This window comes from Abrus precatorius, unplaced genomic scaffold (genome assembly GCF_003935025.1).
Source record: "Abrus precatorius isolate BTA unplaced genomic scaffold, Abrus_2018 Scaffold5, whole genome shotgun sequence".
In the NCBI taxonomy this organism is placed as follows: domain Eukaryota; kingdom Viridiplantae; phylum Streptophyta; class Magnoliopsida; order Fabales; family Fabaceae; genus Abrus; species Abrus precatorius.
The window spans coordinates 658,063-680,309 of NW_020874395.1; the positions used below are offsets into that span (position 1 = coordinate 658,063).

Consider the following 22,247-nt stretch of genomic DNA (forward strand, 5'->3'; position numbering starts at 1 on the left):
AACAGCATCTGCAAAAAACCACCAGCTGACCTGGATGAATTGAGGAGTCAGGCTGCAAAGTATATGCAGATGGAGGAATTAGCCAAGTACCGAAATCAAGTTCGGATCGACTAGGGGTCCAATTCAAAAAATATAGATAAGAAAGAAATTTTCAAATCTCGACAAGAAAATAAAGAAAGAAGGAATGAGCTTGAGAGGCAGCCCAGGAGGCCCAAATATCCCTCCTACACTACACTCAACACTAACTGGTCTAGGGTACTTGATCAGGCCTTAGCAACAGAAATCTTGAGTATGCTCAGACGCGCTAACACCCCCCTCGGGCAGATAAGAGCAAATTTTGTCGATATCATCGCAATAGGAGTCATACCACAGAAGAATGCATGACTTTGAAAGATAAAATCGAAGATCTTATTAAGAAAGGACATCTTTGAGGATTTGTGCAAACAAATCCCACTGGTCATGCCGAAAGAAGTAGAAACCGATACCCCTAATCCTCAAGAAGATATGAGGATAAGCAGCCTGAGCGACAGTGGAACCGGTCAAGAGAGCCTCCTGTGAAACGGTATGATGAGCGAGAAAAATACCCAAAGAGGGTTATTAACACCATAGCCGGTGGATTTGCAGGTGGAGGACCCACTCATTCGGCTAGAAAGAAACATCTCAAGCAGGTTCGCTCTGTTAACAAATGGCGAATGTGCACAGACTAACGGACCTCAACAAGGCATGCCCAAAGGATGCATATCCTCTACCAAATATTGATACCTTGGTGGACGGTGCAGCCGACCACAAGATACTCAGTTTTTTGGATGCTTACTCTGGGTATAATCAAATCCGGATGTATCCCCCAGATGAAAAGAAGACGACATTCATTACAGACTCGGCAAATTTTTGTTATCAAGTAATGTCATTCGGCCTAAAAAATGTAGGGGCGACGTATCAAAGGCTGATGAATAAAATTTTTGAAAGACAAGTGGAAAAATGCATGGAAGTGTATATAGATGACATGGTGGTTAAATCTACTGCCTTGGAACAACATCTTGCTCATTTAAAGGAGGTATTCGAGGAAGTCAGGAAACATGGGATGCGGTTTAACCCCAAATAGTGTACATTCGGGGTAGCCGGCAGCAAGTTTCTGGGGTTTATGTTATCCGAAAAGGGAATCCAGGCGAACCCTGACAAGTGCCAAGCCATCATTGAAATGATCAGTCCTCGGAATGTTAAGGAGGTCCAAAGACTTGCTGGTCGTATTGCTGCCCTTGCCAGATTTTTGCCCATAATGGCAGACAGGTATCGACCTTTCATTGACTTACTTAAAAAATTTTAAAAGTTTGCTTGGACCGACGAATGTGAAGCGGCCTTTATTGAATATAAAAATATGTTAGCGACACCACCTGTGTTGACAAAACTGAAGCCCGAAAAGGATATAATTATTTACTTGGCCGTATCAGATAATATCATCAGTTCGGCCTTACTACAAGAAACACCTGCATCGGCCCCTGTATACTTTATCAGCCGAACATTCCAAGGCCCTGAATCACGCTATCAGTTAATGGAAAACTAGTGTTGGCCCTAGTCCACACAGCTCGTCGGTTAAGACATTACTTCTAAAGCCATCGGGTAATGGTACGTACAGATTGCCCAATGGCCAAAGGTTTGAGAAAACTAAAGTTGGCTGGTCAGTTGGTAACATGGACAATTGAGTTATCCCAATTTGATATCCATTTCGAAAACTGACGCCCTCTTAAAGTTCAAATGCTTGCAGACTTTGTCAATGAATTCAATGCCTAGAAACACACCAACTTGGACATGTGTAACTTGCATGTTGATGGATCATCAAACTGACTCGGTAGTAGAGCAAGAATTATACTTGAAGGGCTGAACACCGTAACTATTGAACAATCTATTTGGTTTGAATTCAAAGCCTCCAACAATCAAGCTGAGTATGAAGCTCTATTAGCAGGTTCAGATTGGCAAAAGAAATTAGAGTAAAACGCATCACTTGCTAGAACGATTCAAAGATAGTGGCCGAACAGGTCAATGGAACATATCAGGTGAAGGATTCGATTATGCTCCAATATTATCACGAATTCAAAAATATAAAGGATGAATTTGACGATGTACATGTTCGAAACACACTGAAGACCATGAATGAACAAGCCGATAAGCTTGCTAGTCAAAGGAAACCTGGGCAATTACAAAGCGTGATTCACCAGGAAATCCCTCAACCTAGCATTGTCAAATAAGAGTGCATAGACATAGAAAATATGCCTCAAAATTAGATGACCCCGATTATTCAATACCTTGCCAACAACAACTTACCAAGGGATCCAATTTCGGCTAAGAAAATAAGAATGCATGCAGCTAAGTACCTCCTTCTCGGCAAAGAATTATATAGAAGATGAATTTCGACACCTATGCTTAAATGTCTCAATGAAGATCTAGCTAGCTATGTTATGAGAAAAATTCATGAAGGTATTTGTGGTACCCATTCGGGTGGACGAACCATGGCAGCTAAGATACTTAGAGCCGGATACTTTTGGCCGACACTCGCCCAAGATTGCCAAACATTTGTGAAGAACTGCATCCCCTGTCAACAACACGGTCCTCATTTTCATCAACACGCCGACACCCTTCACTCCATTAGTTCTCCTTGGTCCTTTGCTATTTGGGGAATGGACCTTCTCGGTCCTTTTCCCTTAGCAAAAAGGCAGTGTAAATTCTTAATTGTCGCAGTCGATTACTTCACCAAGTGGATTGAAGCTGAACCACTCGCCACCATCACGGCCAATAATGTTCAAAAGTTCACTTAGAAAAACATTATTACACATTTCAGTCTTCCTCATGCCTTAATTACAGATAATGGGTTGTAGCTCACAGATCATCAGTTTAATGAATTTTTGGAAGGGCTCCACATCAAACATAAGATCACGTTCGTTGAACATCCCTAGACTAATGGTCAGGCTGAGGCTGCCAACAAAGTTATCTTACATGAACTCAAAAGAAAATTGAGTTCAACAAAAGGAGAATAGGCAAAGAAGTTGTCCGAGATCTTATGGACTTATCAGTGTACGCCACAAACGACTACAAAGAAGACCCTTTTTCGGCTTACATATGGTACTGATGCCATGGTGCCAGTTGAGATTGGAGAACCATCATTTCGAAGGCAAAACTTCGAGGAATCAGCCAATAAAGAATCTCTAGCCGTCAACTTGGATTTACTGGACGAAGTACGTGGTCAAGCGGCAATAGTGACCGAGGCTAGCAAAAGAATGATGGCAAGGAAGTTCAACTCCAAAATCAACCCAAGACAACTTTATGTGGATGACTTGGTGTGGCGGGTAACAGGGGAAGCACATCGGGACTGACAGGAAGGCAAGTTGGTTGCAAATTGGGAAGGACCCTTTCGGGTAACGACTCGACTAGATAATAGGGCATACAAGCTAGAGACACTCGAAGGGAAGATAATATCGAAAACGTGGAGTCGTACAAATTTAAAGTATTATTTCAGTTAAATACTTGTAATATGTAATTGGTGCACTTTTTTCCTTACCCAGGTTTTGTCTTTTTAAAAGAAAGTGAAAAGAAGTTTTTCTGGGAAGGTTTTTAATGAGGCACATTATCAATAAAGCACATTTTTTGCAGTTATTCGATTTTCCTAGATTATTAAAAATTTCCTCCCAAGTACTCCTTCTTGGTCAAGGTTGAATTAATTCCCTCTCAAGTATCCCTACTCGGTCAAGGACGACTCATTTATTAAAAATTCCCTCCCAAATACTTCTGCTTGGCCAAGGTTGAATTAATTCCCTTCCGAGTACATCTACTCGGTCAAGGACGACTTGTTTATTAAAAATTTCCTCCCAAGTACTCTTCCTTGACCAAGGTTGAATTAATTCTCTCCCGAGTATCTCTACTCGGTCAAGGACCACTCATTTACCCCGGGCACCCCTATTCGGTAACAGATAAATCAATTATTATACTTAAGTGGTTGAAGTTATCATTTTTTCATAAAGATGTTAGTAGTAGTCGACTAATAATGAAACAAGGAATAAAAGGAAAAGTTTGGTATATTTCATTTGTAAAAAAAGGATTACAAAATTTAGGCACTATCGGCCCAGGAACAAATAAAAAAATTACAAAGAACTCTATTCTTATTTTCCCAATCCCCGCATTAGGACCAGGGGCATCAGGACCGGGAGCATTCTCATTAGCCTGGACTCGGCTGGGGGCATCAGCATCAAGCTCTACACTATCATTTACTTCATTATATGATAAGAACCTGCCGCCAAAGAAGTCTGGTAGGATCGAAATGGAAGTCGGCTAGTACTTAATAGAATTCATAACATACCAATTTGTCCGAACACTTATCAAAAAAGGCTTTCATCTCAGCCTCAGCTTTTTGCTTTTCCCGAGCCAGGGGGATCTTCCATTTCAAGAGATTTGGCTCTCAGAGCCTCCTCCATCTCCGGCTTCACCCTTAAAGCCTCGTACATCTCCTTCTGCTTAGTCCTCAGGGCCTGTTCAGTGGATTGGAGTCAATCTTCTACTATGTGCAAGTGCTCCTTATACTGAGTGACCTCCACCTCCAAAGCTTTATTGATCTCGGCAAAGTTTAACCGAACCTCTTCTATATCAGCTAAAGCCTTTTGAGAGGAGGCAAACTCAATCTGCATTTTCTCCACCTCTAGCAAAGGCTCCAAGGCTAGCCTTCGGAGCATCATCATAGACCATATCTGCAGTTCAGCGTAACATTGCCACAGAGCCTTGTGGTCCATGTTATTGACAATGTCCCTTCCCGAATCAGAGAGTAAATCGGGAGCAACAATCCGTCCGGCCTGAACCCCCTCGGTCAGGAAAGATTTAAGAAGTACCCCAGGGGAATCGCAGGGTTTGGAGTGCTACTAGCCCCAATCGTCGCAGCAGCTTGGGCATGCTTCTGCGCTCCCCCTGCACCACTCAGTCCAGCTGAATGGGCGTGCTTCCTTTTCCTTTCTCTCTCACTCTCCTTCTCCTTGCCTTTATCCTTCTTTTTCTCCTTGCCCTTGTCTTTGCGTTTCTTGGGCTGACCTTCGACAAGGACAAGGTCTTGGGGAGGAGGTTGGGGCTCGGCCATGACCGGAATAACAAGATCAATGTAAGGATGATGATGCTCTTCTACATGAGTATCTGGAGCTTTCCTCGTTAAGCCATGACGATATGTCGGCATGTCAACCCCTCTTTGAGCCATCAAACCTACAATAAAAACAAAAAGTCAAATCAATACCACTCGGTTCAAAAACTTAACTATAAAAACAAAGCATACCATCCATGTCCAGACGTGGCTGAGGAGACTTTAGCAAAAGGATTAGTTCTCGGGCATGAAGCTCTCGGGGAAGAGACTTCAGGTATTCCAAGGCTGATAGTTCTCTGACCGACAACATGTCTTCAGAAAGATTGTCATACCGACGAGGCACCCAAGTCCAATGGAAGGGAAAGATGGGATTGTTCTTACTATCAAAAAAATAATTTCTACCTACAGGGTGCACGGTTATTTTGAAGTAACCGGTCTTAAAACCTTTAAAAGATGAAGCGTAAGGCTTGAATAATGGCAATTCAGGTTGTCTTATTAAAGAAACCCACCTTGCTAAATTTGAAGGACAAGTACAAAAGAAATGGAGAAACAAGCCTACACTAGGTTCTATATAATGAAACTTACATAAAATTCTAAAGGCTTGTATTGCCGCCCACCCATTCAGATGAAATTGTATTGGCGCTACATTTAAAACCCTCAATACTCCTATTTGGAAGTCGTCAAAGGGTAGCCTGATACCTAATTCTCTAAACATATACTCATATACAAAGAATGTGTCGACCATTCTGACACCCCCTAAAAAGACAAAATTAAGGTTCTCGCTTTCATCCTCCCGACAAATATTGAGGATTATAGGGTATGGATCTGAATCCTCCCACAGTGAAATATCACAGTGGTCTACAAAAAATTGAAGACTCTTATTTTTCTTGAAGCGGGAGAAGTAGGCAGCCACTTCACCATGAACCTACTTGTATCCAGGAATCATACAGGGAGGAAATATTGGTCTTTCCTTAGAAGGGCTAATACTTGGAAGAAGTTCAGTAGACTCAGAATCAGTAGAACCAGACGAGTCAGTTTCGTCACCGCGTTTCACCCTTAACTCAGAATCAGTGGCTTGAACCGTTAACTCTTTATCCACCCTATTCGGCGTTGAAGAAACTTCATCACCCCTTTCGGTTTCATCTACAACTTCTACTTCGACAGTAGTCGACCTTGATGAGTTCGACAAAGAGTCCTCCCATTCTAAGGATTAGGCCATGATAAAATACTTAAAATAAAGGATGACTAAGCGTACCTTGCAGTAGTCGGTTGGAAGAAGAGACTTCTAGAACAGAGTACCCCTCGATTCAAAGCAAGAATATATACCCCTGGGATCAGAGAAAAAGTGAGAAATAGAAGCATGGACCACCACGTATTTATAGAACCTGAGGCTTCGGGCATGCGAAGGGTCGCACCCCTTCTAGATCGACAGATCTTCTCCAGATCTATGGCTTAGATCGAGCACCCTTTCATCTCATATATACACTTCGAGGAAACCCTAATATATATATATATATGTGTGTGTGTGTGTTGTGTGTGTGTGTGTATCTGAAGCCCTAAAGTGATCTTTATTCATTAATTATTATTTTATTATTCTGGTGTCTAAATTGGACTCTCTCGGTTTAAATCACTCCTTCACTAAACCGAGTACCATGGGGTGTGTGCTATTCAATAAACCTAGTACCTATTTGGTCTACACCTTAACCGAATACCCTACTCGGTTCAATTACATTATTAAAACTGAGTACCCTCTCGGTACACTTACTTCTTGATACCCTCGCAAGTTAAACAAAACATTTCTTACAACACTGATTGCTTTAGAAAACCGAGTACCTTCTCACCTACATATTCTTGATCTTTGTATTAAGCCCTTACCTTGTACTTCTTCGGGTTTGGGGGCTAGTGTACTGGATAAGGCACTCCTCGGTCCTATCCACCCCTCGAATTTACTTATAGGAGAAGGTAACCAAATATCCCTTCGGCCTAACATAACCAAATACCCCATGTCAGAATTAAAAGGTAATTAACTTAATTAGCAGTAATTAACAGATCATTATCTACCTTAATTAAAAGGCCAAAATCAGGTTGACTTTGCAAGCCCATTAGCCCATATCATTGCCTATAAAAGGAAGATAGGAAGTACATGTAAATGGTTGACTTTTCAATATTAAATAGCACTTATTACTTAGAATCGAATCCTAACTTCAGCATCGAAGTGCCTTTTGCAGGTACTCTCCTCACGTTGAACCATGTCAGCGACAGTCAGAAGGAGGTCACCGTTTCAGAGTAAAAACCTGAAGACTAGTGTTTTCTTAGTAGAAACACAATTTAAGATTCTTAAAAAATTTTAATCAATTATGTGATGAACACTCCATAGTCATAAGAACAAAAAGTTTATATGCGAGATTTTAGTTATTTACTATAAATGAATCAAAATTACAATAGGATTGTCATAAGTTTAGAACGTAAAGAAATCAGTTTATTTTGTTTTACTTTATTTGGTTTTACACTCTTAATAAAATTAAAACAAATTGTTGGCAAAGCATTGACGTAGATCATCCTCTAAGCACTACGATGGTAAAACTTTATAATATTGTCAACTAAACAAATAGGAACAAAAGAAAGCAAACGCCAAATAGACATAAGTCGTTGGTGCATGTTTTGGAGCATAGTATTGGCAGGTCAAGCAAGTAACGGCTGATATTTCTTCCTCTTTTTTTTGTGTCTTTTCTCACTAATTTCTTTGAATTTTTTTTTAACGCCCACGAAGGGCAATACCTTTAAAAGTAAGAGAGCCAAAATTTAGAATTTGTTGAAATTAGGAGTGAATTTTTCATATTTAACTTTTTATAAAACATAAAATTAATTAGTCTAACTATTTATTTAAAAGTTTTTATTTAATAATTAATTTTATAAAATTTTATAAAATATAAAATTACCAAACACCTGATCTCATTTTTATTTTAAAAAACAATGTATTTTAAAATATAAGTACATAAAATATCAAATTTAATAGTATATCTACAAATGTATAAATTATGTGAAATTTAATATATATAATTAGAATATATATATATATATATATATATATAAAATGATTCAAAAATTAAATTGATTAATTTTATATTATATAAAAAAATATAAAATGATGTAAGTATTTAAGTTTGATATCTGACATCAAGAGATTTCAAGTTAAAGTAAAAAAAAGGTATGAAAAGAAAATAAATAAAATGATAAGATTTGAAAAAAAAAATTATATATAATGGGTTTGAGATTATAAAAATTGAACTTTAAAAATAATAATTGAATTTCTAGAGTTGTGTCACAAGTCATGGATTGAATTCGTATATTTCCATCCATTGTACTTTTTTTCCTTTTCTGAGGTATTATTTTTAATTGGAAGAATAAGAAAGGAGAAAAAAAAAATTATGCAGCAGTAATTTGAGTCCAAAAGGCATGGCCCCTCCACAGACCAATAAGATTCAAACTCTAACGTTAAAGTTAAAATTCATCCTTCTAGTGTCAATGGGTGGGTCAATCTAAATCTATATTGAAAAAAAATGAATATAAGAAATCAATATATGTACAATAACATTATCAAATGCATAGCCCCTAACATGAAAGCTGTCATGATTTGATAATTGACACTGTGTGGCTCGTGTGCATAGCTAATGTCACATTTTTTTTCTATAAATAGAGCTTCAATTTCCTGCTATGTTAGCTGGAGCAAATCTCTTTATCTAATTCTTTCACATTTTCACTTTGTATTTCTCTCTCTCTCTCTCTCTCTCTCTTTAAAATGAAGACTATGAACCTAAACACCATTACAATATTGATCATTGCCACTGTGTTTTCTCTTTGGTGTTCAAGTTTTGAACGCTGCATCGCCGCACGAAACAACCCTTTGAGGAAACTCAAAGCTGTTACTGCCTCTACCACTTTTAATGTATTAGATTATGGTGCTAAAGGTGATGGACATGCAGATGACACAAAGGTGAATGTGATTCCAAATTGTTTTCCCTCATGGTTTCACTTTCATGTTTCTTTTCATGAAGAGTGAAGCCAACAAAACAGAAAAAATTACACATTACTTGAAATAATTACCATATTAGCTGTTTTAAATTTGAGTTATATTATTTGTATAATAATACTTTTTTAAAATATTTTAAATGACATTATTTTTTGTGATTTTTTAATACGTGTATAAGGTTATACAATAAAAGAATTTAATGAAGAATAATATTTTATTAAAATTTTTAACATTTAATGTTATAATGTGTTATGAGATAACTTTTTTGTTTTTTTTAACTAAAAACTTGTTATATATAAGTTTCTATCATGTACTTTTAGACACATGTTAGAAAACTTATTTTCTTATTTCTCTCTATTATTATTTAATATTTTTTCCTCTTTATTTATTATACCAAAAATTATTTAAATTAATTGTACAAATATATAGTTTCTAATTTAAATTTAGTATTTAGACGATGACAAAAAAGTCAATGGCTGCTTCCTCAGCCCTGTTAATACAAAACCAAAAAAAAAAAAAAAAACTTGAACCCACTAGTGTGTATGTGATTTGTTGCTTCTAAGGTTTATCATTGATTATTTTTGCTTAAATAAGTATTCACTTTTTAATTACATTAAATAAAAGGCCTTTGAAGACGCATGGGTAGCTGCTTGTAAGGTGGAGGCCTCAACAATGGTTGTTCCATCTGGTTCTGTGTTTCTGGTGAAACCAATCACTTTCTCAGGCCCTAATTGTCAGCAAAATATTGTTTTTCAGGTGAATGAATTACTCTATCCAATCTCTTACCATATCTGATATTTCCCTCCCATTTGTCATCCTACAAACACTATAATATAAGCCAACAAAATGCCCCTTTTGGATTTTGAAATCAAAAATAGAAATATTTTTTGTGTTTCAAACAAAGCAAACATTGAAATGTTGAAAAGGATGTTTACTTAACATATACTATATTAATAAAAATACATGCAGTTGGATGGCAAAATCATTGCACCTACAAGCCCTTCAGCTTGGGGCTCTGGTACCTTGGAATGGCTTGATTTCTCAAAGCTTAATAAGATTACAATAAGAGGTAAAGGTGTCATTGATGGTCAAGGCTCTGCTTGGTGGAATGGTGGAAAAATGCCAAGCACAAAACCAACAGTAAGAGTCCTTACATTATTGAACTTCTCCTTGAAATTGAAACTAAAATTCTCATCTAGTGTTATATTATTCTTTCTTTATGCATAGGCACTTAGGTTCTATGGAAGTGATGGTGTAACAGTCACAGGCATAACGATTCAGAATAGTCAACAAACCCATCTTAAGTTTGACTCTTGCACAAATGTTCAAGTTTTTGATATTAATGTTTCATCACCTGGTGATAGCCCCAACACTGATGGAATCCACCTACAAAACTCCCAAGATGTGGTCATTTATAGTAGCACACTTGCTTGTGGTAAGCATAATTATTAGAAAATTTGAAACTTGAATCTCTCTCTTTGTCATCTTACATGAGGTAGCAAACACAAATATATCATCTCATGTTCTGAATGGGACATGAAGCTATTAATCAATATGACTTTATAGAGTTAGATTTGTTCAAACATGTGTTAAATTTATATATTTAATAATAGTAAGTAGATTAAGTTTATAAAATTTCATGAAAATATTAAAATTATTAAATAATTTGTTATATTACTTTATTTAAACTAATAATATATTTTTTAAATATAAATAAATATCAAATTTTTTGAATAATATTTTTTTATAAATATATAAATTACATAAAATTTGATGTTTAAATTAATTAATTTTTAATTTATAAAGAATAACTAAATAGTGTAAATATTTAAGTTTGACATTTATTACAATTTATCTTAACTCAATTTTATATACTTAAGTTAAAAATTAAAAAATGTAGTACCACCTCACAATAAGAGCTACTAAAAAAAAAGTAAAACTCGTACCATTTAATTAAACTCTACTTGTAGTAGGTTAAGACTCCATTTGATCTTCGAAATTAATCTTTAATTTCCCCTTAAATAGTTATGAAGGCATTTTATTATGAAAGAAACAAAGCAAAAAATCTGAAGCAAATCAAATTTTTGTTCATGTGAGGAACTTTGTTGTACTGATTTATGCAGGCGATGACTGCGTCTCTGTACAAACTGGGTGTTCCAACGTATATATACACACTGTCAATTGTGGACCCGGTCATGGTATCAGCATTGGAAGTCTCGGAAGAGAAAACACCAAAGCCTGTGTACGAAACGTCACCGTTCGAGATGTTACCATCAAAAATACCTTAACTGGTGTCAGAATCAAAACATGGCAGGTATAATCAAGCCTTATACAGTAAAATTAATTTTCTATCATAATAATAATTAACTTGTTGAATTTGTATTCCTTAGGGTGGGTATGGCTCAGTACAGAATATAATGTTTTCGGGTGTTCAAGTTTCTGAGGTTGAAACTCCAATTTCAATTGACCAATACTACTGTGATGGTGGAAAGTGCAAGAATGAATCATCAGCTGTGGCAGTGTCAGGCATAAACTATGTAAATATAAAGGGAACATATACTAAGGAGCCTGTTTATTTCGCATGCAGTGATAGATTCCCTTGTACTGGAATAACATTGAATACCATTCAGCTAGAATCAGCTCAAGGAACTCAAAATTCCAATGTTCCTTTTTGTTGGGAAGCATATGGAGAGTTGAAAACTAAAACAGTTCCTCCAATTCAATGTCTAGAGAGTGGAAACCCATCACACTCTGGAATCCTTTCTAACAAAGATTCTTGCTGAAATCACCACTATATATATATAGATTATACTATACACCATAGAATTAAAAGTTATTATTGTGATGTAAAAAAATTAGTTATCATTTATGTAATGCTGGATGACATGGAAGATTGTGCCAAAAATATGTAGGGGAGAAGATTTACAAGTTATTGTATATTTAGATTGAAAAATTTGTCAAATGGGAAGAATGTGTAAGCCTTATAATATCATCATCTTTTTCTTTTAATGTATCTAGTATCCATGATAGCCTTTCACCTTTTTTGTGTGTGTTTTATATACGAAAAAAATAATTAAAACATCAAAATATGATTTTATTTTTTTTAAATTACAGAAATATAAAAAAAATTCAAAAATTGTTTAAAATTTGTCAAGTAATTTAATTTTTTTATACTTTTTAAAAAATTTATTGACAATTTTTTGTAGTTAATTTTTTTAAAAATCATCAATGACGATTTTTAGTATTTTAATTTTTTAACAATTTTTAATTGCTCCATTTTAAAATCTCTGCACCTACGTTTTAATGATTTTGAGTTTCCATACTTTTATAATTTTATCCAAAATTTCGTATCTTACTATATATTTTTTTAAAATATTATATAAAAATAAAAAATTATGAGTGACTTGCAACATAGTATCCATTTGACTTGTCTTTAAATGTTAACTTTGCATTTTTTTTTTAAAAATAAAAATATACATTCCAAAAAATTGTGGCTAATTTTATTCTTAATTGAGGCTTCATACAAGCATGGTTATAATAAATAAACATTGCTATTTTATGCGAAAAGGTAACAAAACATTTTTTGAATACCTCATTTTTTATTTTCGACAAAAAAAAATAAAAGAACACAAAATTGAGAATGAGAGAAAACTTACCATGAAAAATTATTGTGAAAAAGAACACAGGCACAAAAAAAATCCAATAAATATAGGTGTATTATTTTTAACCTGTACATAGAGAACTGATTATTGAATACCAATGATCAAGCAAACAAGCACAATTCGAAAGGATCCAAACAAAAACGATGACGTTTAAAGAAGGTTCGCTGCGACGTCGTACTACATGCATTTGCATTAAATAACTGTGTGAAGAAAAACTGCGTTCTCTCTCTCTCTCCCTCTCTCTCTCTCTCTCAACAAAATCGCGATTCGCTCTTCTTCGAAAACCTCGACAACGAGAAGAGGTAAATTCGTTCATCTCTGATTTAATTCCCTTCTATCTCTTTCAAATCACAATTTCAATTCGTCTCGAAAACAATAATTCATAATTTTTGTTTCTCTGTTCCAATTTTTGCTTCTTTATAAACTAATTATAATTATCTTCGTATCTGATCGAATTTCTGGATCGTCAATCCACGATCGGGTGATTTATTGCGTTATTCGGTCTGATTGTTTGCGTGGATCAGCGATTGGAGTGAGAGAAGATGGGGTTAACGTTCACGAAGCTGTTCAGCAGGTTATTCGCGAAGAAGGAAATGAGGATTCTGATGGTAGGTCTCGATGCTGCTGGTAAGACAACCATCTTGTACAAGCTCAAGCTCGGAGAAATCGTCACCACTATCCCTACCATTGGTTAGTTTATTTATCTCACTGCTACTCGTTAATTTCCTTTTAATTTTTTAAATAAATGTTTCGTCGTGGTTATTGAATCTTTTTTTTTTAAAAAAAAATTATTGCCTTGAATTATAATTATGTACATCACACACACAAAATATTTTTACTAAGATTAGCTTTATATTTACACGGAAGGTGATGTATCGCCTGGGGTTGATTATTGTGCAGTCATTCTTCGTTGTAGAAGTTGTACAGAATGTAAAAAGTTTGCACCTAAGGAATGCGTTTGTGAAAGATGGGTTATTTCTTCCTATCTTAATACATTTTTTTTAGCAATTTAGAGGTGGTTAGGTGGAAATTATGATGTATACTTGCTGGAGCCTACTTTTAATTATTTGTATGTGGATTCAAGGGTTAAATTGGTAGAAATTGAATTCTATTTTATAAAAATTTATTGGGAGGTATGACCACATAAGTATAACTAGTGTTTTGCAAGTTTTAGTTGATCCCTTTGCCTATACCTCTGATACTTGTAAATTTCAATTTATTTATTTATTTGTGTTTCTGGCCCTTGTGGTGTGGTATTATTAACGAACACGGAAATTTACATTATGAATTGGGTTGGATAAAGTAGTGTTTCCTCTTGATAATCAACTAATGTGACTAGGAGGAGATATTTCTAAATCCTATATGTATAAATAAACGAGAGTCACTTCTTCTCTGCAGGATTTAATGTTGAGACCGTGGAGTACAAGAACATCAGCTTCACTGTATGGGATGTTGGTGGTCAGGACAAGGTACAGTTGCTCTTCCTTGTCTCTTTATGCTTGTTTGTGCCTATGGTGACAGACATCTTGTAGAAGTCATGCATGGGTAAGATTTGCAATCTTAAGCTACCTTCACGTCCTAGCTCTATTCAAAGTTTATGATATGGGTTCTCTACTTGTGGTTTAATTGATATATAAACTTGAGTGTTTTATGTCAATTTGAAGGTGGCTTCTGCATATCTTACCAAGGTTTGTTCTGGGAAAATGTATTTGCATTGTTTATGCCTCTCTCTCTCTCTCTCTCTCATTATTATGGTGATGGGAGTGGGGAACGTGAGCTTGGGTATGCATGATGGGTGATGTGATGTTTTACTGTTAATGAGTGACAAAGTGAAGCAGGGTTGTCTATAGGTGTTTTTGCTACAGTTTTATGCATGATTATGTTTTTGCCATGCTTATCAACTGATTAATATGATGTATGTATTGGGACATTATTTCTTTCGGACATCACTGGTGGGCCTGTCTTTATTTGATCAATGTCTAATATTTATTGCACATTTGGACATAGCTTTTTGTAAAAAAATAATCATTTTTTTCTTTTTCAAAAGCTCTTAGGAAGAAGTGAAAAAACGAAAGCTCTAATTTCTTCAAATTAAGCTAAACCCACCATATCACTGTTCCAACAAGTTTTATTTGCATAGTGCCTTGTGTTGTATATTCCATTATGACATCTTGTTATTATTATCTACTATAAGGGTTACTTTATGCAATTTTTTAACTAACTTTAATTGCTATCTGCAGATCCGTCCACTGTGGAGGCACTACTTCCAGAACACCCAGGGTCTCATTTTTGTTGTTGATAGCAATGATAGAGATAGAGTGGTTGAGGCAAGGGACGAGTTGCACAGGATGTTAAATGAGGTATTATTTTTATTAGCCTTGTAGCTTTCACTTCACATGTATCTTTTATTATCTTTATTTTATGATTGTAATGTTTCGTGTTCCTGCATCACTCTTGCTTGTGTTAATTGGTCTATGCTTTTCTATATCACTTATTTTGGGGTGAGACTAAGAGGCATTCCTTCAGGTTTCAGCAGTTCTGCCCATTATGAACTGCACATAGGACTAATTCCTGTTTGATTATTTGACATATCTTATTTTGGGTTGCTTTTTGAGTGTTTGAATGTGTTCTAGACTTCTAGTCCCAGAGGCTCTGATTCACCCTTTGTGGGTTTCTATATTGCTTCTTAATATCTGCTTTCCAACATTTTATATTTTGATTATCTCTATCTAGGCCCCTAAGGCTAGATATCAGCTCTTATTAAAATTGTTTTTGTCTTGAGTGTTCACTAACTGCAAATTAATTTTTCCTTTCAATTTTCCTGCAAAGTCTTGCAATTTGTTGGAGGTCATCTTCTTGTTTGGTAATAATATTAATTTTTAAGTTTCTTCAGGAGTGTTTGTGTAGTTTTTGAATGCCAAAAAGGAGAACACCAAAAAAAGAAAAATGGGGAAAAGGAATGAAAAATTATTATGCCATGCAATGATTTAAGAAATTCATTATTATGATTTTGTGACCTTGATGGAAACTCTGTGAACTTAATGGAATGCTTTGTTATGCTATTGATTCATTGCCAAAGGAATTTAGCTGTTGTTTACTTATACTATATGCATGGGTTGATGGTTTCATCCCATTTCCTGCTATTTTTTGTTATCTAAATTATTTCATACTTTTTTTACCCATGTAATATAAATAAATTCCTTTAAAATTAAATTGCAGCTTTTGAAAATTTATAATGCTGATGTTAGAATCTGAATGTTGATTTTGTTTCAGGACGAACTTAGAGATGCTGTTTTGCTTGTTTTTGCCAACAAACAAGATCTTCCTAATGCAATGAATGCTGCAGAAATAACTGACAAGCTTGGACTTCATTCCCTCCGCCAACGCCACTGGTAAGTAGATCTGATCTGCATTGAAATAAACTTTCAATTGATAAAAATGATAATATAGAATTTCTTGTATTTGTGTGGGAAGGAACTTTTGTGAATTAGTTTGTAGCTCAAAGTCTTCATTATCTACTTACCAAAGAGACTTGCATGTATAAGCAACATTTTTTCATTCAATGGCTTGATTTATTTCAGGTATATCCAGAGCACTTGTGCAACTTCTGGAGAGGGTCTCTATGAGGGTTTGGAGTGGCTTTCTAATAACATTGCCAGCAAGGTAAGCCACAATTTTGTAGCTGTAATTAAAATGTGAGGATGATAATGCTTGCGTGATTTGCATTGTTGTCAATCCGGTGATATGACAGCCCTCCCTCCTGTAGTTATTTTTGAATTTGACCAATTATGTACAGATTAAAAGGAAAAGTGTAATGTAGAGTGAGTAACTCTTAAGTGGACCATAATTGTGGTTTAAAATTGTTTTAAAATGCCTTTAGACTGAACGACGACTATCGGTAAATAGTTAAAGCATGATGTCTGCTATTTTAAATATGGTGACTAACGTACCTTTTCTGTTTTCTTAGGCATGAGAGATTTGAAAAATTTTGTTATTGTCTCTGGTGATTTCATGCGAGGCTGGCGATTCTTGGAGAAAGATGCTTTTTCTTTCAAGTGCATGGTGTAATAGCAGAATGTTAGAAATATTCTCACCCTCGGTGTAACTTGGGTTTGTATGATTGCTTAAATTAGCTAATACTTTTAGCTATATTTGGAACTCTTGTAATATCCTTCGGCGTGCCTTGTTCATGTTCATTTTGTTAGTTTGATTATCGGATAAATATTTCCTTGCGTTATGTTCCTGCTTGGGCTATTTATGATAGTGGTATTGTCAAGCCATTGTTGAATCAGGACTGAAAATTTGCTCCATTTGTTCTTGGGCCAAGAGTCACCGTTGCTCAAGTATAGGCTTCGCTCAGTTCCAATTACAGATAGCGACTCAAAACTAAGCCATTTATTGGGTGAGATGCAATGATCATATAGTGACAAAAAACAAAAGAAGGATTAATCCAAATCCTAGACACGTGCATGTCCTGTAACATCGTTTCACTCGTCTTTGTCCAGTTTTGCAGTGGACTTGCTTTGCTTTTCTTTTTTTGGTCTGCATGCGAGATTGAGTTTCCTGAAGCATCAGAAACTAATACTGAGACGGAGTGTAGTGGGTGCAGACTGATTCTGCATTGCATCTTAACTTCTAATACAAAACACAGTTTATAAATGTCAAAATATGTTTTTACTTGTGAGTCAACTCAATCGAATTTATTTTTTCAACCAAACCAACTAGTTTATTTATCATGATATTAATCAAGAATTTTATATATAGCTAAAACGACCCCAAGATTGCAAAAGCTAATTTGTTATATTTTTGTGGTAAATTGAGTTAACCAATCATTAATTTAACCTCCTAGAATTTCTTGTTTTCCTTATCTAACTCCTTAAATGCCTGAATAGGAGATTTAATTACGGAATGATATGTTGGTAATTTGTTATCATTGACTAACCAAATTAGAAAGATATATTGATTTAATTTAGGGTGTATTTCACGGTAAAAATAAGATGTTATCGTATTCTATTTTTAGTGCTTGTTATTAAATTTTTATCCTGATTGAGATGATGAGCTAAAAATGGTCAGGATATTATAATTTTATTTTTCTTACTCATACTTTGTATCTTTTTAGCATTTTGTAAAGAATATATTATTTAAAAATATAATTTTAATAATTTTATAAAAGCTCTATGAACATTATTTTTATAATAAATATTTATTAATTTTTTATAAAAAAATATATCTCATTTTATAAAATGTATTTTAATTTTTTATAATTTATATTTTCAATTACAATTTATTACATAAAATTTAATCATAAAATTTAATAAAATTATTATAATTTAATACAAAAATTTTAATATTATTTGTATGAGTTTCATTTTAGTGCATTGTCAATATAAAATTTAACATTATCAACTAATTAGAATACATTATTTGATATGATTTTTATATTAATTATTACATAAATCAATTATTATTGTTAATATGACAATATATAATTGGACAATAGTGTAAATTTTTTTTTGTCTATATATATATATATATATATATATATATATATGTCAAAAAATTAAATTAAAAATAGCAAAAAAGAAGAAGAAGAAGCAATAACACCGTATATGATCGCTTAGTATTATTTATTTTATTATTCTAATGTATATTAAATATATGATAAGATAAAAATTTATTATACTCTTATGTTTTATTAGACTCGTCTTTTTATTTTTTACTCTATTGTATTCTCAAATGAGGCCTTAATCTTTAAACCACAAAGAAAAGAAAGCATTTTAATGCAATTGAAGCCTAGTTTCTCTGATGCTCACACCACAAAATCCTCCTTGATTTGCTTAGATTCCTATTTCTTAGTTTAATTCTTTTCACCAAAGCTTAACGTTTTAATTGTGTACATAAACATAATTATTTTGAATATTTAGAGTGTATTTAGTAACACAATCTTATTAATTAATTAGAAGTTTATAATTTATTTTTTAATCAATAAAATAGAAGTAGAGTTGTTTAATATATACATATAACGATGTTAAAGACTCGAATCTTGCATGGCTTGAGTACTTGAGTAATAAGAAAGTTTGTCCCAAGTGTATTATTATTATTATTTTATTTCACACGGACCACTTCATCTCTTCTTACCTACTTTGAGGGAAACTAAAAAATGTCTCCATTATCTTAATACTAACTAAGAAAATATTTTCTAATTAATTACAGGTTTAGATAGCCATCGGAATCTACCCATGATTTGTCAATCAACTTACATTGATAGTGATAATAACAAAAATAGACATATTTACATTAACTTATTTTAAATAAATTGTTGTGTTTAACATATAATTTATTTTTGTAAATTAAAAACATTAAATCAGGGAAACTACAGTTAGTAGTAGTACTATTAGTGGTGGCACATCTTAGTCCTCACACCTACTACTAATGGAGACAAATTTAATTTAATGCATTGTTAGCCACAAAATATGTGTGTGGTTGGGACAGGTCCTCTAATCTATTTAAAGAATTGCATCCCTAATGATTTATAATCTCTTATGTGAGTTTATTGGATTGCCCCATGTGGGTTGTCATTAAGATCCCTAAGTAAAGCAGACACTACAAAGTTCCAATAGTTTTCTAGCCATTAATCCCACGTTATCTTGATATCTTATGCTTTAAGTCTTTAACATTTAGAAATGAATCAGCAAAATTTCCAAATAAAGAAACCACATAATGGGGTCTTCAGCACTGTCACTAGACTCTTATGCCTACATGCAAAGTGGTATATCAAAGACACTTCTACAGCTTACGCTCTCTCTCACCCAAAACGCTCATTTCTTCGAACTTTCAGATTAATAATTTATCCCTTTTTTAATATAAGTATTTAAAATAATACAAATATTTATATACTTTTACATGTGACCATAGATTATTTTATATAAGTTACTAATAAAAAGGCATTTGAATTTATAATTTATATTTAATTTTTAAATAAATCGTTTTAATCTAACTCCCTTTAAGATTATTTAGCATATTCCTAACCATTATTAACAAGATACTGATAAAGTAGATAATCCCACACGCTATGGAGGTGGAGAGTGGGTTGAATCATGTCAAGAGTGATATCAACACCCATAACATGGATTTCCCAAAGTAGCAATGCTTTTATGCTACTTTTCTTGGTGTCTGAACTGAAAAATGCTGATAAGTGTGAAAAACTAAGGAATTATGCACATTGATTTGATCAGATGATAGGTCTAGTGGCTGATACTTGGTTGAAGTTAGGAAGAGGTCTCTTTAAATGAAAGATGTATTTATTTTAGTCTAAACCATGGATCATGATACAATATCCTATCTATTATTTAGATCCTCATCCTTAATGTATACTGTTTCTTCTTTCAATTAAAGTTTTGATTATCTCTTGAAGCAATTGTGACCACATTTTATTAATTGCTTTTTAATATTCCAGTTGGTTTTGTCGTTTTCCTTTATACTTCCTTCTAATTATTAAATTTTATTTACATTAAATTTTAATATTTTAGTTACAATTTAGTAATTAGAAGAAACACTAATTTTAATAATCATTAAAGAAAAAATCAGTTTAACAAAATTATGATGAATGAGTAGTAACGTGTATCATTGTTATAATAAAAGAATAATCAAAGTTAAACTCAAAAAATAAAAATACTAAAATTGTCTTTTTTTTTTCAAAGTTTATATATACAAAACTCAATATAATAATTACTTATGATTTAATGGTTCAGAGAACCAATCAACATCTATGTAAACTTGACGGATTTACAGAATTTAATAAAAAAAATTTAATACTTATCCTAATTAAGCGAATCGTTGCATTAGTCTTGCATGTTACATTTTAGAAGAAAAAAAAAGATGTGATAAAAATGCAGTTAATCAATTCACCATTTAAAATTATATGTAAAAAATTTCTATAACAAAAATTTGAGTACGAAGGCAATAGGTTGAATTTATTTATTACTTGGACTATGTTTTGAAAATCCTGGTCTGGTGTAAGAATACGAACGAGAATGTATTTGTGCTTCAATAATTTATTGTTTAAAAAGCTTTGATAAATTATACGTATGCTTTTTTTCTTATATATCATTTAGAGTGTGTTAAAAATAATTATAAATAATTTATAAAAATATTTGACGACTTTTATAAGTTAATTTTATTTATTTTAATAAATTTTTATATAATTTATTAAAATAAGTTATTTTTAACTTATTTTTAAAAAATCATAACTAATTATTGTTTATAAATCACATATATAAAAAAAAAGTAGTTGTATGTAATAAATTTATAATTTATTATAAAAATATTTATAATACTAATTGAAGTTTTACATATTGAATAATTTATTATATTTATTTATATAAACAAAATGTGAGTACTTTATTAACATAAATTTCACAATAAATAAAAAGATAAAAATAATTTGATAATTAATACATTTAAAAATAAGTATTTTTATATTATAACAAAATAATAATAATTATTTTTTATAAACAAGATAAAATTAATATTCTAAAAAAAAGTATTATATAAATTAATACTTAATCAAACTGTATATCAAAACACGTCCTTAATTTGTTAATAACATATGCATTAAGAACTTTGTTATCTAAGAAAGAAAGATGAAAATTTTAAAATATATAAGATAACATGATTAATACAATAGAAAGAAATAAAAATATTTTAAAAATTATTATATGGATAATACAACTCAAAATATGATAAGGTATGAGTCGGTTGATAATGCTATTGTCTATACGTCGATGCATCATGCATTTTCAGATTAATGCATATTGGGATTATAGTTGACAAGCTATCATTGGATATACAAAATGAAATAAAACACTTGTAATTAAATTATGATTAAAATCATGTTTAAACATATAATTATAGTTTTCATATATATGTTCTGTAAAAAACATACTTTCAATCTCTTAATTACAAGTAAACGTTGGTGGGATTAAGTTAGATGTCGTCTAAATAAATTTGTAATTTTTTTCCCATAAAATTGAATTTGAGCTAAAACTTTCATACATTCATCATTTTCTTGAGCGAGCCACGAGTTGGCCTTTTGAAATATGATTTTTTTTTTGTCGGAGTTAAAAGTTTATTTGAATCCTATTCATACAAAAGTGTTAAAATATTCAATGAAACTAAAACAATTGAGGGTATTTTAGAAGGTAATTATAAATAAAGAGATTGCCATAAAAGGATTGTTTTTCTAGAAGATGCTATATTTTTTTATTTACATTTTTTTATTTTACTACAGTAAGAAATGAAGAAAACTCTAACAAAAAAATTCATATTAAACTAAATTCAAATATAACATTTATTCATTTCAACATATATATTAGAAATTTTGTTTGAGAATGTAAAAAATACTGGCATACAATAAAAATAGTGAATTATCAAATGTTTATAAGTTGAA

General features: G+C 32.7%; 2 protein-coding genes across 2 annotated transcripts; both read left to right on the forward strand.

The window, feature by feature from the left end:
• The first annotated feature begins 8,906 nt into the window (after positions 1 to 8,906).
• LOC113867960 (polygalacturonase At1g48100) lies at positions 8,907 to 11,920 on the forward strand. Its single transcript, XM_027503485.1, has 6 exons — positions 8,907 to 9,101; positions 9,762 to 9,893; positions 10,107 to 10,277; positions 10,365 to 10,572; positions 11,261 to 11,451; positions 11,528 to 11,920. Exons 1-6 carry the CDS (start codon positions 8,907 to 8,909, stop codon positions 11,918 to 11,920), a joined length of 1,290 nt encoding a protein of 429 aa, XP_027359286.1.
• Positions 11,921 to 12,972: 1,052 nt separating this feature from the next.
• Positions 12,973 to 17,249, forward strand: LOC113866937 (ADP-ribosylation factor). Its single transcript, XM_027501739.1, has 7 exons — positions 12,973 to 13,101; positions 13,324 to 13,489; positions 14,198 to 14,268; positions 15,040 to 15,159; positions 16,073 to 16,191; positions 16,381 to 16,462; positions 16,767 to 17,249. The coding sequence occupies exons 2-7, from the start codon at positions 13,342 to 13,344 to the stop codon at positions 16,770 to 16,772; spliced, it is 546 nt and encodes a 181-aa protein (XP_027357540.1). The 5' UTR covers positions 12,973 to 13,101; positions 13,324 to 13,341; the 3' UTR covers positions 16,773 to 17,249.
• Positions 17,250 to 22,247: the final 4,998 nt, after the last annotated feature.

Coding starts and splice junctions, on each gene's coding strand:
- LOC113867960 (XM_027503485.1), top strand. CDS start 8,907: ATGAAGACTATGAACCTAAACACCATTACAATATTGATCATTGCCACT. Junction 9,102..9,761: donor GACATGCAGATGACACAAAG/GTGAATGTGATT, acceptor ATTAAATAAAAG/GCCTTTGAAGACGCATGGGT. Junction 9,894..10,106: donor AGCAAAATATTGTTTTTCAG/GTGAATGAATTA, acceptor AAATACATGCAG/TTGGATGGCAAAATCATTGC.
- LOC113866937 (XM_027501739.1), top strand. CDS start 13,342: ATGGGGTTAACGTTCACGAAGCTGTTCAGCAGGTTATTCGCGAAGAAG. Junction 13,490..14,197: donor CACCACTATCCCTACCATTG/GTTAGTTTATTT, acceptor TCTTCTCTGCAG/GATTTAATGTTGAGACCGTG. Junction 14,269..15,039: donor ATGTTGGTGGTCAGGACAAG/GTACAGTTGCTC, acceptor TGCTATCTGCAG/ATCCGTCCACTGTGGAGGCA.